At 36.5% G+C, this 21,978-nt stretch overlaps 4 protein-coding genes across 4 annotated transcripts; 1 reads left to right on the top strand and 3 right to left on the bottom strand.

The window, feature by feature from the left end:
- Positions 1-4: 4 nt before the first annotated feature.
- Positions 5-11,850, bottom strand: LOC114524443. The gene is made up of 6 exons (XM_028545517.1): positions 11,716-11,850; positions 10,290-10,372; positions 10,019-10,081; positions 9,749-9,801; positions 8,766-9,548; positions 5-8,513 (listed from the first exon to the last, which is right to left on the bottom strand). The coding sequence occupies exons 1-6, from the start codon at positions 11,724-11,726 to the stop codon at positions 2,013-2,015; spliced, it is 7,494 nt and encodes a 2,497-aa protein (XP_028401318.1). The 5' UTR covers positions 11,727-11,850; the 3' UTR covers positions 5-2,012.
- A 654-nt stretch (positions 11,851-12,504) lies between these two features.
- On the bottom strand, positions 12,505-17,444 carry LOC114524659 (oxalate:formate antiporter-like). The gene is made up of 11 exons (XM_028545810.1): positions 17,298-17,444; positions 16,322-16,511; positions 15,975-16,101; positions 15,253-15,398; positions 15,033-15,159; positions 14,895-14,953; positions 14,439-14,553; positions 13,925-14,047; positions 13,447-13,656; positions 13,072-13,171; positions 12,505-12,877 (listed from the first exon to the last, which is right to left on the bottom strand). The coding sequence occupies exons 1-11, from the start codon at positions 17,371-17,373 to the stop codon at positions 12,822-12,824; spliced, it is 1,329 nt and encodes a 442-aa protein (XP_028401611.1). The 5' UTR covers positions 17,374-17,444; the 3' UTR covers positions 12,505-12,821.
- A 465-nt stretch (positions 17,445-17,909) lies between these two features.
- On the bottom strand, positions 17,910-19,249 carry LOC114524561 (patatin-like phospholipase domain-containing protein 4). Its single transcript, XM_028545675.1, has 3 exons — positions 18,747-19,249; positions 18,471-18,536; positions 17,910-18,273 (listed from the first exon to the last, which is right to left on the bottom strand). Exons 1-3 carry the CDS (start codon positions 19,146-19,148, stop codon positions 17,986-17,988), a joined length of 756 nt encoding a protein of 251 aa, XP_028401476.1. The 5' UTR covers positions 19,149-19,249; the 3' UTR covers positions 17,910-17,985.
- Positions 19,250-19,379: 130 nt separating this feature from the next.
- LOC114524520 (transmembrane protein 147-like) lies at positions 19,380-21,963 on the top strand. Its single transcript, XM_028545620.1, has 7 exons — positions 19,380-19,540; positions 20,041-20,110; positions 20,366-20,431; positions 20,671-20,776; positions 20,966-21,081; positions 21,180-21,301; positions 21,576-21,963. Exons 1-7 carry the CDS (start codon positions 19,464-19,466, stop codon positions 21,706-21,708), a joined length of 690 nt encoding a protein of 229 aa, XP_028401421.1. The 5' UTR covers positions 19,380-19,463; the 3' UTR covers positions 21,709-21,963.
- The last annotated feature ends 15 nt before the right edge of the window (positions 21,964-21,978 follow it).

Raw genomic sequence — 21,978 nt, forward strand, 5'->3', positions numbered from 1 at the left:
TATGTACATTCTCTCTTTCTTATCATTACAATATGTATAACTAATTGTATTGCGGTTAAGGATGCAGTTGTGTTAATTTAACTGACCTGCATGCATAGCTCTACATTGTCTTGAAGTTGTTTGTCAATACGTTTCTGAAAGACATGATTGTACTAGAATCATTGTAGATCCTCTTGTCTTAGGATGGTCAAGAGAGAACGCTTACGAAGATATTACATGATTGATCAGTATCTAGATTTTTATCAGATCGCAACTTTCATCGTGGGAAATATTGCGTGGATGTCACCAACCTTGACTCGGAAGTAGTACACACAACCCTGATGGCTTTAGGGCTTTGTGATTTGTTTCTCTAGTTGTAGTTGAAGTAAACCGCACTTCCAAAGACTACAAAGGTTTTAGACTTTTATATTGCGGGCGTATGTGATCTTCGTTATTGTCAGAAAAATTCTAGATAACCTATTTTAATACACACTGTTTTAATAATAATAATAATAATAATGCATGTTTAATTAACCGGGTCTTCCAGAGTTTGTTTTTCAAATTAGGTTAAGAAATGACGGCGAACCACTTATGTATATGTAAAGATATGAATACTGCTGTGATCAAGTACGGGATGAAGATAATCGACAGTCTAAACAAAATTAATGGAGTCGATCAGTCTCCAACGTTACAGAGAGGACTTAACTGATTTATATTAATGTGCATGTGTACATTAAATCACTAATTATATATTTAAAATTTGATCTAGCTAAATTGAGGTCTGACTGAAAAATATCAGTAAATGTGTGATTATCTTATTAGGATATAGTTTAACTCCAACAAAAGGATCAACCCTCTCGTATAATGAACTCTTGCATTCACACGCCTATGTTGACAGCTAGCGGAAACGCGTAAGAGACGCATTAGTGCAAGTATAAACAGATTTTAACATTTAAGCTTTGTTTTCTAAAATAAATTATCGAGAACGTCGGCAAATTTACGGCTTTGATAAATCACAGATAAACCTGCTTAATCGTATGGCGTTGATCCAGACCTTTTTTGAACGAGCAGAAACATAAGAGTGTGATAATTGTTGGGACGAACAGTCGAACACCTACTATATGTGCCACCGTGCATGCATGGTGAGTATCCCCAGCATTTGAAATTTTCTAAGACACACAATTTTGGTTATTGGGTAAATTAAAATGTAAATCTGAAACATTTTGATCGGTAATATAGGTTGAAACATCAAGCCACAACAGAGGACCGCGAATGATTTTATCATTTTTATATGTTTCACTGTGTTGGAAGAATTTGTAACTGATTCCGAGTCATCAAAGCATGTTCGTTTAGTCATATTATTTCACAGAATTAGTCTCATAAAGTACGCAAAATGAAAGGTCACAATTCACTAAAATGAAATTTTCTGTTAAAGAGTATTATTACAGACTGTGGTAAATTTTGGGATGCCCACGCCTAACTGAAAACATCTTGAAGTACTTCAGAGAAATGAATGCACGATAGAATCCCATCACAGATGTTCATATCAACAGATCGATTTACAGATATATTAACTAGTTTAAATTTCGATGCATGCTTAATCTCTAACCAAGAAAAGAGGTTTCTTGTATGGCTTAATTATATAACTATGCGAACGTTCACGGACCTTAGAAAGGGTAAGAGCTGCTTACCACTTACCCATAAAACACACACGTAAAAGTCTAAACCTTATATTTGTCATATTTGAAAAAGTTGTGAATAAATCGAAAGAACTTAGTTTACCGCATATTTTAGTATGCATTTGTTGACTTGTGTGTCAGTAAATAATAAAGACAAAACGTGTTTTGTTTAACTAACATCGCCCAATTCGTATATAGCTATATTCTGTGAAAGGCAGTATGGATACTATTTATAGATTCGTTTTCGTTTAAATGAGCATCAATTAATGCATTCTAGCCTAGCCCTAATGACATTCTGTGCATGTGTATAAAATCATGGTGTTGGAACACATTCAAACAGATGTATGTTCAAAGTTACAAACAGCAGCGTTCCAGTGCTTCTGAAACAGGTAAATGTCCCGGAATGATTTCCAATACTGAAACAAATACCTCTGCGGCTTTTTCTTTGTCTTCAATTTGTTGGTATGCATATCCAACAACAGCCAAAGCCAAGGGATAAGATGGCGTTGACCGGAAACGTTCAACATAATTCTCAAATTGAAGCGCAACAGTCTGGGCTGTTTCCACTTCATTCAATTTCATATGGACCAATATTAATTCATAGAAAGCAAGGACTTTGGTTGGGATCGTAATGTTAATTCTGATACTCGCATCCAATTCTCGACGAAGGTAGAAGTCTAACAATGGTTTGTGCTCTTTCGCAAATGAAACTAATCCCTCATCTTTTTTTTTCCTCAGAATATTTTCAAAATGTTCAATGGCTTCAGTATAACGCTCTAGTCTGGAAAAAAGAGACGCAAATGCCCATTCCACGAACGCTGTCAATTCGGTATTTTTCTGCAGTAGCTTCTGGAACAAATTTAGTGCAAGATTCATACATTCTTTAAACGAATCTTGGTTTTTCATGTCAACCGTTAACGCTTTCGTCTGATAAAGGACTGCCAAGGTTGCTATAATGTCTTGACCGCATCTTAAATCTTCATCTAGTTCGAGACATCGTTCATAACAATGAATTGCAGCATCAAGGTTCCCTCTTTCGCAATGCATTTTCCCCAACGAATGGAAAACATAATACTGATTTGTGAAACAATATTTGCTAAGAGTTTCGCATTCCATAGGAAAAGGGTTGTCAAGAAATGCCTCCTTCCTTTGAAGCATTGCAAGAAATGATGTAAAATACGAGTACGATTCATTTCCTCTATTCATTTCCACCAACTCATTGCCAACCTTGTGAAAGCATGTTATTTTCATTTCTATCATATCAGGTGATTCTACTTCGTTCGGGCAGTGTTTCAATGCCAAAGAGTATTCGTTAAGGCAACAATACAATTTAGCAAGATCATTTTCGGATAACGGAAACTCACATCTCTGGAATAGCTTTCTTTCTTCATCAATCACAAGAGTCAACAACTCGCGATGACAGGCCTCGATAAGGTATGGTGTACAGGAAGGACGTTTCCCGATTATGTTGCGAAAAGAAAGTGCTGATTTAGCTGTTAGGGTGTCGCACGCAGCAACTGCTTCTCTCTTTCTTCCCATCCCGACAAGCACTCGAACCTTTGTGCAGTACATAATGTCTCCAATAGTTGCGAGTAATTCGCCATGATCTTCGACACTTTTCTGCACACCCGCACCATAAAACACACGCGAGGAATACGAGCAAAACACGAACTTTTGCCACACTTGTTCGCCCAAGGATTCAATTTTCATAAGCACAGCATCCGCCTCCGCAAAACGCTTTTGGTCAAGTAGAAAGTTAGCGTAGCTCAGATTCTTGCGAATTGCAAAATCTCCTGTTGAATCATGATCGATTAGGTAATACTCTTCTGCAAGATGTAATTCTTTATCTCTGTCAAAAGGCGTGTCAGTTGAATTTAGGTGGTGACTTTGGGCCAGGTACAATAGCATTCTGCAGCGATTATTCATTCGATCACTGGCATTAATACCCCACATCAAATCGCTAATTGTTAAACCAGCTTCTGCTACAGTAATCGCTTCTTTTGTGCGCCCCAGATCCGTATAAACATTCGCCAAGTCTTTCAAAACTGTGTAGATCGTGTTTAAGTCCCTACCATGCTTTGCTGACACGTCTTTGCACATATCAATTGCTTGTTGGAACGGAGAATGAGTTTCATGACCGCTACTTGCTTTGATATCACTGAGAGCCTGCAGCAAAGGCAGCAATTCTTCATAAACCGACAACATATCGGGAAGTGGTGGGGAGAAAAATGCTAAGAGAGACTTGGAGAGCCAAGTGATAGATAAAATCATGTCGTTACACATAACTAACACTCGACCAATCCATGAATATAAACGACGAGATATTTTTAGAAATTCGGCGTCGCTCCCACCAATAGAAGATTCATCGGATGATTCAAATACGACAGCGATATTTATCAAAAATTCCTTCATTTCGTCTAAAATTGGTTTTGTTTGTTCTTCTTTTCCTAACTTTTGGAGAACAGCTGCCAAGAGCAGTTGTACTTCACATTTCAGAGCAAAACGTTTCCCATGTTCCGAGCTACCAAGTTCTTCTAGCAAGTCGCCAGCAGCGTTTGTTTTCTCAGCAATATTCTGGCTGCAAGTAAGAGCTTGTTTACACAAAGAAGAAGCATGGGAAAGCTTAACGTCATCACATCCTTCGCTTTCTGATAAAATACTCACGCATCTTGCTCCGAGATAAAATAACTCTACTGCTTGTATGGTTTCTGTAAGTTCGTGCCCGGACACCAGATTTATCCCATCTCGACAAAACAGCCATGCTGCCTTCACATTCTTGCAGAGCATCTCACTCTTTATCAAACCAATCAATACTGCTAAACATTCACACAGCTCATCGCGCTTTTCCACAGTGACTGTTTCGCTTGAATAAAGGTTGAAGGCTTCGGTAAAACTAACTGCTGCTGTTCGATAGTAGCCCATCGACAAAAAACATTCACCACGTAATTTTAAAATTTGGGACTTTCTTTTCCATTTGGATGGCAGCTGCATGGCTAGATCCAAAAACTTAACGGCATTAAAAGCATTATTACTTTCTTTCGCTTTAACCGCATCACTGATCAACTTTTCCCCTCCATCGAAAGCGCAGTTTTCGTACAAAGACAATATTTGTGATTGAATAGAAGAATCTATTTTTGCAACCTGTTGATCATTACCTATCTTTCGATTATACTCGACAGAATCTGATAGAGTAACCAATACAGGTAGTTTCGACTCAATTTCCTCTGCTTTCCCATCAAAATATTCCATTGTGGATTTTATTGATTCTGGATTTACTAAAACATCAGGTAATGATTGCAATTTTAACGGGAAACGAAGTTGGGACAAACTTTGTGTCAACGAGTCATCGACATTAGAATCCGTGGACATGTTCGCGCCGGGATTCAGACTATCGGAACTTGGTAATGATGAGGGAGCGTGCGAGTTTAAATTTTCAAGATCACATTTGGAGTCTGTCGAAGTTGTTGTATGGTCTTTACAACTGGTTTCTTGTCGGAGGCTTTTGTGATTGGTCGATTGGCTATTTTCAAAGCCCCCATATTGACGCAGTACCATTGCTTTTTTTAGAAGTTCTTCGTCCACCTTCGCAATACCATTATCAGTAGAAAATACTTCTAAAATAGACACGAAAAGTTCTCTTTTGTTTGTTGATGAAACCGTCTGTGTCATTTGTGAATCTATTAATATCTTTCTCATGATATCGCATGTTTTACTACTAAGTAGATCTTCACTTTTACCACTCTCTTGAATTCGACAAAAAAGCTGACTTGCCATTTCATTTAAGGCCTCGGCTTTTTCAATATCATTTAACGAATAGAACAATACGCTTAGAGAAGTGAAACACCTGGCAGCAGTTGCTTCGTAGGCAGTGTTTTCTAACCCCTTGCCTTGCTGTGCTAACATTAGCGATTCGTATGCATCTTGGATAGCATCATCGCCACCTGGAGTTTCCAGGAAACACAAAGACAAACTTGTCAAATTGTGGGAGACATGTTGATGAAATGGATCTGATAAGTGCAGCTTAAGTTCCATTTTTAACTGCAGCTCTCTATACCTGGTAGCCGCTGGTTTATCTCCTGCCATCCAGTACGTGTCAGAAAGTTGTCCAAGTATGGTGGTTACCATCTCATGAGGAGTATTAGTTCCATAAACAATTTCGCTGATTCTCAAAGCTTCCAGCAACAGCTCTATCTTGTTACCTAAGTTGATTAACGTGAATTTCGAAGCCAAAAATAAAAAGAGCGTAACAGTTGTTGAGTCGACTTGTCCAGTCGTGACATGTTTCCGTAAAACATCAGCTGCGCGATCATAATGAGTTCGCTGAGCCTGTATGCGTTGTTCTAAAGGCACTTCAATTTCAGTGTGGATCGGGTTATTTACCCCATCTCTGCCCGCCATCTCCCCAAGCTTAACTTCCAAATTAAACTCCGCAAATGGAAGAATTTTAGCGATGTGCGATTCTTTGCATGTTCTTAGGGCTTCTTCGTAGCATTGTAATGCACGATTGACTTCGTAAATGCTTTCACACAACTTTCCAATCTCTTCGAGGATAGAAACTTTTTTCTTACTCCCAGGCAATTTTTTGGCTAAATTGAAAGCTTGATCCAAGAATATTTTTGATTCAGTTGATCTGCCGTCCATAACGATGACTCCTGAAATGCCGATAAGGCAACCTAAGATATCAAAAATATGTTTATCCTCCTTGGTATTCACCAGAATATCCAACGCCTGTTTGTAATATTTCTCAGCATCTGGCGCTAGACATTGTCCGGCAAAAAGCTTAGCGAGACTCATCATACAAAAAGCTTTTTGATTCATTTGAGACTGCAAATTGAGTTCTTGGATTTCTTTCTTTAATATCACAATTCCTTCGTTCGTCTTTGTTATTTTATCCAACGTCATAGCGAGCAGACAAGTCATTGCTACTCTGGCTTGTGCTCCAACAATATCCTTCAGGCAGGTTTCTCCATCAAAAACAGACCTCAAAGCTTGATCTAGGTTTTGTTGCAGATGCCATGTTGTGGATAATTGGCAGTATATGACACAGTTTAAAGTTAATTCAGTATCATTTTTGCTATTAGTTGTTACCTTTAAACCATTTTTAAGGTAGTAAACTGTTTCCTCAAGAGGACACCCCATTGCAGCACTCAACAACGCCAACTGCAGATAAGTATTCTTGACCGTTAATTTAGTTATAGGTCCGCCAAATAACTCGAACAATTGTAACAACAATTTGAAGTAGAATTTGCTCTCCATGTACATGAACAAGTACATGGAGACCATTCCAAGAAAATGCAACGTTATCATCATGTTTCCATTCGGATTGGTTCCGTAAAGGTAGCGCTCCATACTCAGAGCTCTTTGAAAACAACGATAAGCATTGTTATATTTACCCTGATTAAACAGAAACTCTCCAAGTTTGTTTAACCAAACAATACTTCTAGTGCTTACCCCCTCGGCGTCAATGAAAGAAATCAATTCGGATTCCACAACGTCAATTTTGTATTGTTGAACAAAACTCTCGGTGTGAAAATTCAAAAACGCGAATTTAATCATGAGCTGTTGGGCAGAACTGCGCTTGTCTTTCTGTGCTGTCAAACACTGGGCCTGGATTTTTTCTGCCAACGAGAAATATTTTCGACAACCGTAAATCTGGGAAGCAAACAGCAAGACCTCCAGCAATTGTCGACAATCTTCCACTTCCAAAAGATTGAAGAACGACATTGTTTCCTCCATTGCAGGCTTCACATTGTTATCGCCACCCGACGGCAAATTCAAACTTTCGGTAATCATCGACAAAACGGTATCTAAATTTTTACGAGTTTCTCCCGCATTTTCCACGTTTTTTGTAATATAATGAGCAACTCTTATTCGACGGATTTGAATACTCAGATTTTCTGGATACCGTTGAAGGGCACGTTCGTAGCATTCAAGGGCGACACTGTAGTTTAACAAGCGACAATGTACATGACCCATAGTGGCCTCGGAATCGTCAAAGAATGAACGGTTCGAAAGCGACTGCGGAATATTGTCCGCTGTCTTGAATCGCTGCAGTAACTCCTCGTACAAAGGGATAGCGACAAAGAAGAAGTGAAACAATTCTTCATCCTTCGGCATGTGAAAAAAAGACGTCAATTTCCCGGTTTCTTCGGTTGAGCTTGTCACCAGTTTCTCTCCTTGTTTTCCAGCATTAAGGCAAGTGGTTAATCTTAGCTTGACGGCAATGGCCGAAGCGCTTGCGAAGTTATCTCTTGCTTCTGGTGAAATTATTTCCCTCGTACACAGTTCATCAAGAATGGCAAACGTTCCGCTGTCATCAACACCATAGCATTTTGCTAACGCAGCAAACACGCGATCTACTAAGCGATAAATTTCTTTTTTGACATCATAATATTTTCCATCATCCAAGTCGTATTTGCCCATCATCCCATCTCCATAACAAGACAAATCTTCATTGAGAGTAGTTAACCCTCTGCAGGTTCCTCGTGTCGGCCATGAACACGAAGCAGTGTGATCACAAAATTCCGAATCACAAGGTTCAGACAATATTTTAGCCACCGCCTTTCTATAAGCATCAGTCAGCACATGTTTATTCGATTGCAGAGGGGAGAAAGTGAGCAAGGTGTCTGCTAAAGTCCAATTTCTTTGATGCCAGTCGTTGTTCTGGAAGTTTGCCATTACCTCAGGCGTATGAATTAGCTCAAAATCCAGCATGTTTCCTAAAGGTGTCTTGCATGCTCGTGGAAGAAAGCCGTCAAATGAAATGCCTTTTGGTGTTATATCATCGTAAAACCATCCCCCAACCAGTGCTTCTATGTTCATGCTTGGTAAAATAGTTTCGCCGAGGTTAATAATCTGAAACAGAAAATTTGGACTGAACTTAATTAAAGGACTAAATTAACTCAATTAAAAGGACTTTCATGCAATTACATTTTTCGTTACGGTTTCTGGCGGTCGGGTTGCATCAAGCGGAAGTTACTATGCTCGAGACTCTTACCACTTGAATTAATTCTAATACAATCTATGCATAGTTTGTATCCCATGCAACACGTGACGATCCTACGAATATATTTCAAATAACAATTCTATGACTAAAATAAAGCTTACTTGCAAGTGGACCAAATTTGTTAAATTTCGAAAGAAAACTTTGCATTCTTCTTCTTCAGAGTTTATGAGAATAGCCCATTCGAAATCGGAGTACGGCGTCATTTCATTCCTGGCTAAAGAACCAAAAACAATGACTTCATAATCACAAGGTGTTGACCCAAGTAACTCCAAACATTCGTTGATTATCGCTACCAAGAACTGCTTCATACTAGCTGAAAATGTAACAGATAACTTTCTGATTTCTTCCGTTTGCATCTTAAGCAAGCGTTGCACATCAATTTTGCTCAATGATTCTTGATTCCTAAGAAAATCCACAGACTCCAACGATTTCTTTACTTCGTTTCTTAAATTTTTCAGCTCATTCCTTTTAAGTTCCGAGTCAAATCTACAGCGATCAGGATTCCCACCGACGCTACTTATCATGTTGTCTTGGATAACCAATAGCCTACGAGAGGCGATTTCCGATTGTTTTTCCACTTCTTTGAAAATTTCGCTTTCTACCTCGTTACTTCCTACCACCGTTTTTAAACAATTGCAAACATAATTGTACATTGCTGCAGCCTGAAGGAGTAACTGTTGTTTTTTGGCCAATTCTAAATCCTTGTGTTCAGACCTTCGCTCTAAGATTTCAGCTAAGTAGAGAAATGACTCTGAGTTCCTCTTATTACTAGAGTCATCCAACATAACTGAGCGCATGGTCTCGACCAAAGTCTTTTCCGCAATTTCCAATTCTCCTTTCGCCAAGGCAAGTTTTGCTATTTTAATCAACTCCCCTGATTCTCGCTGTAAATAAATTAATGAGTATTTTATGGAATCTTCTGACCGATATAATAATCGACCATTTTAGCTATTGCTATATGCGATAATACTACATTTATTTTCCAACAAATCACAATTTCATACAAAATCATCAATTTTTTCCCGCTAAAAAGAGTATACGGCTATGTTTAATTCTTAATAAATCATATTAGATTTTATATTACCTGAATAAAATTTTCATCTTTGCCATCCTTATACATAAATAAGTCGATAAAGCCTATATAATATAAAGAAAAAGAATAATTACGCATGTCCAGTATAAGCATTCTCAATTCCTTTGCTATATAATGCCCATTATAATGCAAACTCTATATCGCTCTTTATTGTATTCTTCCTATGCTACTGCATATATAGTGCAAGTTAATTGAGCGCTAAAAAAGGTTATTGTAAAAAAAAGATGGATTGTGAATTTATTAATATTCATTCATTTTCACCTTGGTGAGAACCTTGTAAATAGTATCTTTCACCACATAGCCAATGGAAGGTTGATTCGAAATCTATAAAGATACCCAGTGGTGTAAGTCAAATCAAAACTGTAGTCAATGGCAATATATCCCAAATGCATGTGAGGATTGATTTGGAATGTATTTCTGACACTAATTCAACTGCTTTGTGGAAAGACTATTTCTGTAGACGTCGAGGTCAATTTTTGCAACAGGATGCATGCAGGATTCTCGATGATGAATGAGGTCATTCTGTGCGTACCATAATCAGGTGCATAATAAGATCCAAAGGTTGATCTGTCATCTCTTTGTTTTTCCATTTCGATATCCGAGGATGAGGTTTTGCTAGAAAATATCAGTAAAAAATTAAAAATTTTATATCAGATGAATTTAAAATGAAATGTCTTAAGACGAAGGACACAACAATATTTCGTTGATGAATGGAACCGAACAGGCATGCTATACTCGCTGATGAGAGATCAAACGTAAAGAATCTAATTAAATGTGGTATTACAACTGCCCAAATAAACAACCTCACTTCTTGAGGTTTGGAACTGAGTGCATTCGTCGATACTGACAGTTTGACAAAAAAATTATGCTATACGTTATTTACTTTATACTAACAACTGACATGAATTAATAGAAACTAAATTCTGCAGATGTACGTAACGTAATTTTATACTGGCCGTATCTAGGAATATGACGTTAATGATCAGAGCCCAACATATTGACTAAAACGTTTGCAAAAGATATAGCACAGAGCACTGAAAAATACTAAGTGGCTGGCTGGTAACCGCTGGTTGCTTATAATATTGTCACAATGATTAAACACAGTGAACTGTAAACAGCTAGGATCATACAAGACTTATTTTAAGACTTAGAAGTCACTTTATGCTTTGTTGAATCATAGGTAAGCGTAACATATAGAAGCTAGGCTCTTTAATCTTTAGATATCTGATGTCACCCTAACAGCAAGTTTGGCTATCATCATGGCCGCCATAAGCAAACCCTAGTTCCCAGGGCCTTTTTTCCCCGTAGAAAAACTGAAAAATACCATAAGAACGAGGTTGGGCCAGCCACCATTGCCATATATTGGCCATGTGGCCATATATTATATATATACATAGCAGATGATGCGTTATCTAGTTTCATCAGCGAAACGGCGTCCTATAGAATGAGACAATGCTTATAATTTATGAAATTATGTGAAGTATGCCGTCCGTAAGGCTTCAGAATATTTCCAAGAGAAATTCGGTTGTTTATGTTTCAGGTCAGACTGTCAGGCACGTTGATACCTATGCGAAGGTCTATATTAAACTACACGCGCTCAATGAAGTAGAATAGATACGAATGAAAGTATCGTTTGATAGCCTTTACTTATGCAAATAATCAGCAGCTCGGCCCCTACATATTGTATACCATTTGTTGTTGGTCAACACATGAAATTAATAATTTTCAATACTTCATTGATATGCGTTTAGTCATTTGCCAGTTGGAGTTTAGAAAGCAGGGTAATTGAACGGATATAATTTATTACAGTTACGGTCAGTACTTACCAAAACTACGACTGACAATTATCTACGATAACTTCCTCGTTAACATTCATAACCGAAATCACAGCAAAACTTGGCTAATGTGCAGCGTGTAGCTATTAAACCTTGTATAATTGACTTGTAGTCATTTTATACCTTGTCGACATTCACAGTTCGAAGCAAGCCACCACTGAAATCAACAGCATTGGCTTCTTCTTTCCAACGATTGAAGAATAACTGCTATAGTTTAGTACCAATGTCGTTTCTCAATCAATTGTGAATCCTTTAGACCTTTAGCAATCATACCATAGATAGATGCCTCCTATAATTAATATGAATTATGTATATATTATGTATAAACAATATGAGGGTAATAATTACATGGGTGGGGGGTTATAAAGGTCAGGTTTTGGATTAAAGTTGGATAATACTCGTGGATTCTGGACATGGAATTATACTTCCAATCAACGACCGTGAGCTTGGAATGAAATTAACTATTGTCCTGACGGTCTGGTAGAGACTTTTTCTGGTCAAAATACTTTCTCCTGGTGGGCCCCTCGCTTTCTTGCAGGTAAATCATTTATTTGTAGATAAAGAGACAAACACACGTATTACCGCTGATTGAGTGCTACTCCGTGTCCCACTCCATTTTGACGAGCACAACAACCTGAATGAGGGTTGCAACATGGGATAAATAAAATAACCAAACACGGCCGTGCACTCGTAAGGCATTCGACGTTCATGTTCATATTCCTGGTTTTGAAATCAGAAGTCCACCCCCAAAAATGGGTGACAAGTTCGCGAGTTAGTTAAGTTAAAAAGGGTAGACTAATCGTTCTCGCAACAAAAGTAAGAGAAAAAATGCCAGCAAACTTTTGATATTCCGTTCTAAGGTCTTCATCGGGAGAGTTGGTATGACAGAAAACCCCGAGTATTATTCTCCCTAACTATTCTCTTTAATATAAAAATATCATTTCTAATATAATTAGTTATGTACAAAATTCATATTAAAACATATTTCACCAAGGTTCATTCATTTACAATTTTTGTCTATCAAACCTTTTATACTACGAACTACTAGATTCTCATAACTGTAGCCCAATACTCATATATTTTGGTAAGTGAAAAAGTTATTCAAATAACAAGGAAGTTATTTATCACCTGTCACCACCGACAGCGTCAATATGGCTGATGATTGAGATACATAAGAACTAGACTTCAGTTTTAGATAATTACAATTTATAGACATATTAATTCAATTGTTAAATATCTTCCCCATTTGGTTTCTTTGCATCAAATGAAAAGGTCAAAAATAAACCTATTGAACAAAAGGAGACCAAAGAATTATATCACATAAATTGCTCGCCAACGACAAAGGAATTTGGTTTAGGTGAAGTTCTACAGGTTTGCAAAAAATGTTTTGAATTCTCATATGATTCCTCATAAAAGATTGTAATTTGACTAATTTCAGATATGATATTGGAACAATCAAGTTATATTGAATATACGCACATAGTACTGAGAAACCAGCGACTAAAGAGAACAATCCAAACCATCCAAGCTTATCACTGAGGTTCTGTGCCAGTAATGCTCCCATTACCCCAGAAAAAATCTAAATACAATCATATATATTGAAGACTTCTTCCAAGCACACATCCAGGACTTAACTAATATATAGAGTGCAGTGTTGTACAATATTGATATTAACTGCTTTATATATATATATATATATATATATATATATATATATATATATATATATATATATATATATATATATTCTCTTACAGATTCCTACTGACTCTCCTTGTATGTTTTGAAATATTCCCAGTGTGCTCAACGCTTACATAAAATAAAAACAAAATTCATAGATTCATAGATTCATACCTGCGATGTAAACATCAATCCATAATTGACTGTGAAATATTTCTGTCCAAATGTTTTCACCGTTGCTATTGGAAACAGAGCAAAATTCCCGGAGAATGTTCCAAACATGAGACAAACCCAGATGAAATACAGCGATTTTCCAGCTTTTTCGGTCAACGTCAAAGTCATGAAGAGAAATGCCATTAATAAACATTGGATGATCATTGTTCGCTGTCGATTGAAAAAAATCACCAGTAATTAGTGACTAAATTTCTTATCTGAGTACGAAGTGTTAATGTTTGGCCAAATAAATGCACCAAATTATGTCGAAAACGGCGGTTACTGGCAATAACGTATAATGGTGACCAGTATTAGTTTTGATCGGAAAAGTTATCCGCTCAGGAAGAAACTAGACAGATTAAAGCAAATCAAATATAAAAACAATCTATATTTGTGAATGAAAAGTATAGTAAATTTTAAATCTAAATCTAATACTCACCCTGAAGCTAATTCTATCAGCAAGGTAGCCCCAAAATATCCTTCCTAAACCGTTGAATACTGAAGCAAAAGATCCAACAATAGCGAGAAAACGATCATTCGAAATGAAAGTCTGACCATAAGCCTACATGTTAAGATTATTTTATATAGTAAACAAATTCCATGGAAAATGAACTCAATCAATAATTGTCTTTACACCTGAAGGTCTAACAAAATGCTGCATGCAGAGCGGGAACACTTTTCAGTCTAGATTCTTTACGTAAGGCCGGTAATGGCGGTTTTAAATGTCAAAAGTAACTGGAATCTGCATAAGCCTACGTTCTGTGTGTGAAATTCGGAGGTCCGAAGATACCTTTATGTATAGTTTCGACGTGGAAGTCTCAGCATTTGGTAAGAGTTAACTGACTACAAGTACAAGCCATGGTTATATAAAGATACTCCCATCCAGAGTCTCCGTCGAGCGAGATTCATCGTGAAAAACTCACAGAAGCAAAAACCCGTAGTTTGGCACTTACTTTATATAATGAAGATATAAATTGAACAGATTCACTGTTAATGAGGAACATGAACCAAAGCGTCCAAAATTCTCTTGTTTTTAACATTTCCAGCGGTCTTTTGTCTTTAATAGCGCTATACAAACCAAATTAAAAACACTTTAGTGTGATACAAGTTTTTAAAATCTATACTCATATTAAAAAAGTCTTCGAATTCCTCCAAACTGCGCACAAGACAGCGACTTACAAAGACTTGCAGATAAACTTGGGGTCCCGTGGAAAAAAATTTTGGTGGCAATTTCGATCCCCATAATCTCCCTTTTTCTATCAAACATTCATAATTTTGGGGGACCCATAAACCTGAGGCCCAGGGAAAATTGCCCACTCCGCCGCCCTGAGAGGCTCTGGGAACCTATAAAACGAGGAGACAAAGGATACACTAAACTTTCTTGGAATAAAATCATCGTTATATCATACTCATTCTGGGTTTCTTCATAATCGTCGGAGTTCCTTATCAGACTTGAATAAACAGAAGGCTAAAAAATATCAAAGACGTAAAAACAGATGAAAGATACGCTTTCACCACAATTTTCAAGCAAAACTTACTATCTTTACCTGTTGATGTTCCGGTTGTGGTTTTTTGAGAGTAAATGAACCAAGAATATTCATTGTAGCATAAACACATCCAAGTAAAATAAACACTTTCGGAACATTATCCAATAGTTCAGGTTGATTAAAATATCTTAACAAAAAAATGCGCTGTTTAGTTTTTTTTTCTTTCTTTCGATTAACAGTGACAAAAATACTCTTATATAAATATATATAGATGACTCACTTCTCATTATTAGGACCTACAGTCACATTTGCTTTCAAATTATTAGGATTAATGAATGCTGTTTGGACTTGATCAAAAATAAAAGCACCAGCCCCAAATCCAGATACAATGATACCAGTTATAAGACCTTTATGAGATGGAAACCACTAAAAGTACATAGATGTTGGTTGTTAGAAGTTGTTAAGCTTTTGCAAGGTGACTTGACACTGAGTAGTCTGCTATCTTGGGTTGCAGGACCATCGCTTCAACCTGAACACTTGAATTCATAATATTTGTGTATATGTACTAAGTATACATTGGTATAAATATGAAAACATAGATAAATAGACTGTGGTTGAATTTCTTAAGTTTCATGCAACATCCTCCACAGATTCCAGTGGGGGTAAACTTGTCACAAAGTAAGCACAGTGATCTCATTTTTTCAGCGTCTCGTAATTGCTCTTTTCTATGTAGCAAACATGCACAAATTTGTATCATTTGCCCACTCTTGCGCAGTAGAAGTATTAAAACATTTAAGGATGACTTCTACTTAAATTGCTATCAGTGGCAACACAAGATCATTAAGTGAAGGGGGGATTCATATATTCAAGCCAATCAGCATTATTAGTTAATTTATTGTTTTTTATGGTCTTTTAACATGAATATATAAATACCCTCCCCCCCCACTTACGAATCTTCCATAGCTAATGAAACCCACTAATAGGTATACCAAATACACGTACTTTCATTGCACAGTTAATTGGTATGGCATATGAAATTCCAATACCGATTCCAAAAAGGAGTCCGTATGTGAAAATGACAGCCACAAATGACTTCTGGATAGAAAAATATGTCATAACAACACCAAAACTAAAAAAACAAATATATAAAATTATGGAAGTGCCTGAGTGTCATGAAACATTCAGTCAATTGGACAAAGAAATTCTTTAGTAAATTTTTCGGAGGGGTACTAAATGGTCAGGCTGGCTTCTCCACTGATAATGTATATTTGATTTCTGGAACCATATAGAACATATTCACTCTTATTTTCACTATGGCATGATTTCTACAACCATGCAGTCACATTGACCTCAAAATAGTTCCTCCAATTGCACATGTCAAACGCGCACCAATCTTATCATGCATTGCACCGCCAACTGTCATGAAAAAGCCCTGCCCAATCACTTGTACAGCCAATATCCACATAGCCATTGTAGAATCAACAGAAGTATCCGATTCTTCATACCGCAAGTAAGATGTTATATAAGGACTCATATTACCTATAAGAGAGAAGAGTTTAAATTTCTAGCTTTTAATCATTGAATAAATTAATTAATGTGCTGAGTGGTTGCATTGATCAGCAATACCTAAAATGTAACAAGCTGGGTGCTTTTAATTGCCAAGGATGCTTTCAAATGGTGTAATGCTTATGGAAAAAATCACAGTTGCAAACAACAGAAAATAACTATTTCTGGAGGTTTCACTGGAATTTAATACCTAGTTGACCTATCCAGGGAAACAAATGGATTCATGAAGATGGCAAGATTTATTTATATACAATCTGCAGATCATGAAATTATCCTGCTAGAAATTATCAGTAAGTCTTAAAGTGCACAGTTAGTCTTAGACCTAATATTTGACCGGAATGAAAGTTGGTACTTGTTTAATTTAAAGCAAAAAAAATCATCACCCCATCAAACCTCAGAACCCCCTTCCCCCTCCTCCTTGAAACCAGGGGCCGGTTGTATCAAGCCTGTTTAGCTTAAACGGTGGTTAAGTTCAAAATAGAAAGCAAGTCTATCTTTTATTCAACAAGCAAACTAAATGTTTTAACCTTTATAATACAAAGATACTGTTTACAACTACATATTCAGTGCATAATATTCAAGTTGACTTATTCAAGAGAGATCTAAGAGTGTTATTTAATTTTGACTTATCTAAACGGGCTTGCAATAACTTGTTAGGTCATTAATATTACGCATCCTGCCCTAGTAGCGTCATATATCGCTATTATTTTGAAACACTATTGCCGTATTGGCTTTTAATTGTATATTTTTGTCACTCACCGAACGTATACAATGTTCCCAATGAAAGATGAATCAAAACTCCACCACATATTGTCAAAATACCCTTTGAAATCATACTAGTAAATCACAATAAACAAAGAAGTGTCAGAAGATGTAAAAAAAAGTTTTCTATCGAAGTTTTTTATAAAACTCTCGAAAGCTGTCTCCCCCTTTCCCCCCCCCGGGAATAGCCTCGTACCCAGGCGCTTTATTGGAAAGCATAAAGGCAAAGCTGCATTCAGCGTAATAAAGAGATCTGTGGCTAAGTTGACGCGGCCCCCCAAGCACCCCTGCGCGCTTGCAAATTTTAGCCAAAGATCTCTATATTACGCTGAATGCAGCCTTTATGTTTTCCAATAAAGCGCCTGGGAAGCCTGGGTATATTGCACGTATGCGGAATTACGTATGCGGAATTACGTATGCGGAATTACCTCTGCGGAATTACAGTCTAGAGAGAATGCGGGAAATTACAGATTTTTCTCCATAAATCCATAATTCATATAGTATAAACATCTTGATGTTCTTGATCATATTACAGTATAAAATACATTTTTTTCAGTTCGCAAATTTTTTATACTTTTGGCATCCGCGAGGAAATTGATACATTCGCTGTGAACTTTGCGAATCTGTATTTTCTGCATTTTAAAACATACATAAATAAATTTTATGCTCAAATTATATTCTAAAATTATCTTGACACATATATACCAAGAAAAGTCAAAGCGTCATTATATCCATGCATGTAAATCCTCTGCAGGTCTTTTTTTGAGGGTGGGAATAAGGCTTGAAGGCCACGCTCCATGTTTCGTATGTTAATAACAATTTTCATGTTCTTAACTACTTCTGCAGTGAACAGGTTTAAGGACTGTTTATCTTCTGGACAGATGTCAAAATCTCCGCAAAAAGGTGAGACACGGATTGTTTTTCCTGTTTCAGGTATGGGAAGGTTGTCAGAAAATCCACCATCTACCCATTTCTGAGAAAAAAAATGTATACAAGAATATGATCATAATGCAGTTGACAGGCCCTTCCAGTTCAAAGTAATTTGCTAACTTTTCTAACACAATGAGAGTATAGTCTCCCACATTTGTACGGCCATAGCATGCTTTGAAAAAGTCTATAAAGTTCTAATTTTATTGTACTACCACATGTATGATAATTGTATAGACATACCTTGCCTTTATATATTGGAACCTTGGTACCACCATAAATTGGAATGTAGCAACTAGCCAATAAAGCCTAGTGAAACAATATAAATAATTTTAAAGGTACCTATTTAAAATAAAATTACTGGATGTTTGATGGTGTAATGCTTTAAAAAGGGATGGATTCAACTTTTAGCAGGCACCTAGATAGTTTTACGTTTTCATTGACAGATCAAGGTAGTCAAGGTTATATTTCAAATTTGGATTCTAGGCATTTACAGTTGTGTAACTCCCCAACAATCACCTGTATCAGGTCATCCCTGGAATCAAATTGTGATACTATTGAATTCTTGCACTGCGGAAAACTTGAAATAGAAACATACAGCCTGCCACTAGCACGTAAATGAGCGTCATGTGGTAGGAACGTATCCAAAGCATCGTCAAGGTGTTGCATCAAATCAAATGAGGGGTTCAAAGCCCCTAAAAAATGTCCACGAACTTTGTCAGCTAGATCTGTGGTAAACTGCAGACCGTGTTCAAGAGGTGTAGACGTGGCTAGCATTGCAGCTACTAATGAACCAGCAGAAGCACCTCCATAGCCACGTATATCTTTCATGATGTTCTTGCCATAACGCTGTAGGCATGAAATAACACCGATGTGGTATATGCCATGAAAACCACAACCAGCGAAAGAAATATTTATCATTTCAAAGTCTCACACATAGTAGATATGTCAATAGATATACGCCAAAGCATATAAAACTTTATAAAAATCTCGCGTTGGTGTTCTGGTTTTCACCTGTTTTTATATAATATACGTATAAACCACTATATTAAATATTCTATAATAGATATATATAAATTAAATAAAGCCACCCGCTTCGAAAGTCGTTAGACAAGGTCAGCGGTAACTACCCACTGTAAAGATTTTCAAAGATTTTCATTTTCTTCATTTTCTTGGCTCGCGTGGGAAGAGTGACAATAGTTTTGTATATCCTTTAAAGAATTTCTTTGTTCAAAAATGACTTTATTCCATTTTGGAAACTGTGTCGCTTTGGCATATTTTCCTTATTTTATTTTATACAAATGTTCTGGTCTGTAAGTATAATGATTTGTTTTTTCATTGCCTTCTTGAGTTCTAGTGTGTTTGGAGACTGGTCTGACTGGAGCCTGAACTGTTATTTACTGCCCATGACCTTTTATTTCTACAAGGTTATTGCCGAATCTTGCGTGCAATCTATATAAAGGAAGTAGCAGAACAAAAACAAGTTTCTGTAAAAGTAATCTGATACATTTGTTGTGTCAGTAACTTTGCAATCCCATGTTGCATTTATGTGTAGTTCATGCCAAGACTCTGCCAATGGAAAACTACAGTTCCAGTGCTAACCTAAATTTATGCCACCTTAAGCATTTTAGCTACTGCACTAAATACTCCACATGCTAGAAGTGCCAGCCGCTAGGCCAATAAAATGTCTATGCTGGCAAACCAGCATTGATGAGAATCTTACATGGAATTGACACTCTGTAGGACTACTGTCCCAGACCTAGACTACCTGTGAATGCTTTGATGATATAATCTTTTTGTGGTTTTGTATTAGATCTGAGTACAGTGCATTCTGGAGATGTGTTCAAGCAGCGTGTACCTATTTGGTTACACAACTTTGCAAGGTATTATTTTATATTAAAAATGAATAGAGTTCATAAATAGATTTGTATCATCAATTTTAGGACTTAATTTGTATTGCTTTTTAATATTTGTAGTAGATAAATTGTTGCTCATTTTAATGCAGACTTTTTAATGCTAAAATGTACCAATAAAGCCAAATAAATTATAGTAAAATGAATATAAGATAAAGTACATAAAGGCTAAAAAATGTACTGTTGATAATGTCATAATAACATTCAGTAATTTTTGCTTACCAGATGCTTGTGCTTGCCACTTTTTTTCCAACGTCAGAGTCAACAGCAGATTCCTTGGATGTTTTTGCAGTAAGGAGAATGGGCCAGGAGGCCTCAATCATTCATTATTAATTTCAGTTTGTGGATGCTTTTCTATAACATATTACTTGTTGCAGAAGTGGTACTATAAGGCTTTTTTGGTTAGGCTGTTTTGTTTTGCTTAATAATTTTATTAAAAAACTGTTGAAATACTATATATTTTAAATGAAATGTGATTTTCCATAATTTAATTGTAATTAAATTTTGCCTCCAATTTTGAATATTTTTAGGAATTCTTGAAATCAACTGTAGATGTTGCTGACTTATTTGGTCTCTATTTAACAATGTCAAAAATCCCTGGAAAAGGAGAGTTGAAAGTATTAGTCGCTGGTTTAGGTAAATTTACACAATTAATGTCATTATTTGCTGTTGAAAAGGGCACACAATACTCACAAAGTCACACTGAATCAAAGTACTGTAAATCATAGTTTTCTACATATTATTAGATGTAGATTTGGTATTAAGAAGTAGGTTGAGTATTCCAAATTAGAAAAATACTTTTCATGGTTTCTATTTCATTATCAGGTTGGGCGACTGCAGAACTTGTTATGACAAAGCTACTACCCTTGTGGGTTGGTGCAAGAGGTGTTGAATTTGATTGGAAATACATGCAAATGAGTTTTGATGCTAACATTGCTTTGGTGAGTTTTTATATTATGCAAATAAGGAATGATCAGTGAGGGTTGCTTTAATTTCAGTGTTTTAATTAATATGTTATTTGGCTTTTTCCCATATTTAGATTCATCATATTGCAACAGCAACATTGGTTTGGTTGTGGTCAAGACATGATCTACAAAGGTCATTTCTGCCTGTTTTAGGAACATTTATGGCTCTCTGTTGTTTTAAACCACTCATTATAGAGTGAGTATTTACTTTGCATGTATAGATAAGTGTGCATTTACACAAATCAGTAGCCTGTACCCGATTCAATATTCTTCCTTCAAAGCAAGTATGAGCTTGACAATTCTTGTGTTGATATGTTGCATAATGGTCAATGGTTCCTGCCCGAATGAGTCCAGGACTAGTTAGAATTAGACCGTCTCCCCTTGCTATGTCTAATCTTTCGCAAGGCTTTTATCGCGCGTGTGCTTGTCAGTAACTCAGTATCATTCTCACTCTTCTGATTTGTTTCTAGATTCATCAGTTTTTTCTTTGGTATTTATTCGTGGAATTTACTGTTATTGAAAACTGCGTTTACAGCGTGTGTCGGGATCGTGGCGCTACAAATTTATCTTGGACTAACGACAACAAAATCAAATCGAGCATAGTATCAGCAGCATGCATGCATATGGCTATCTTTCGACGAAGTAGCTATTGCAGGACATTTACATTGCAAAATTTTAGTGTAAATCTGCTAGTTTTGTATGTTTCAATCAAGCCTCGTGACTTTGATCAACTGCAGCATGCAAGATGTTACTGATGTAGTATATTTTCAACACTGTAGGCTTAATAAATTAAAATATCTCGAAACAACTGTGGAAAAAATTTTAAAAGCACGTGCAGAAACTAAATAGGATCAGAAAACGGTTTTGTTTTGC

Source organism: Dendronephthya gigantea, unplaced genomic scaffold, assembly GCF_004324835.1.
Source record: "Dendronephthya gigantea isolate DGI-Jeju-01 unplaced genomic scaffold, DenGig_1.0 000031F, whole genome shotgun sequence".
Taxonomy (NCBI): Eukaryota; Metazoa; Cnidaria; class Anthozoa; order Malacalcyonacea; family Nephtheidae; genus Dendronephthya; species Dendronephthya gigantea.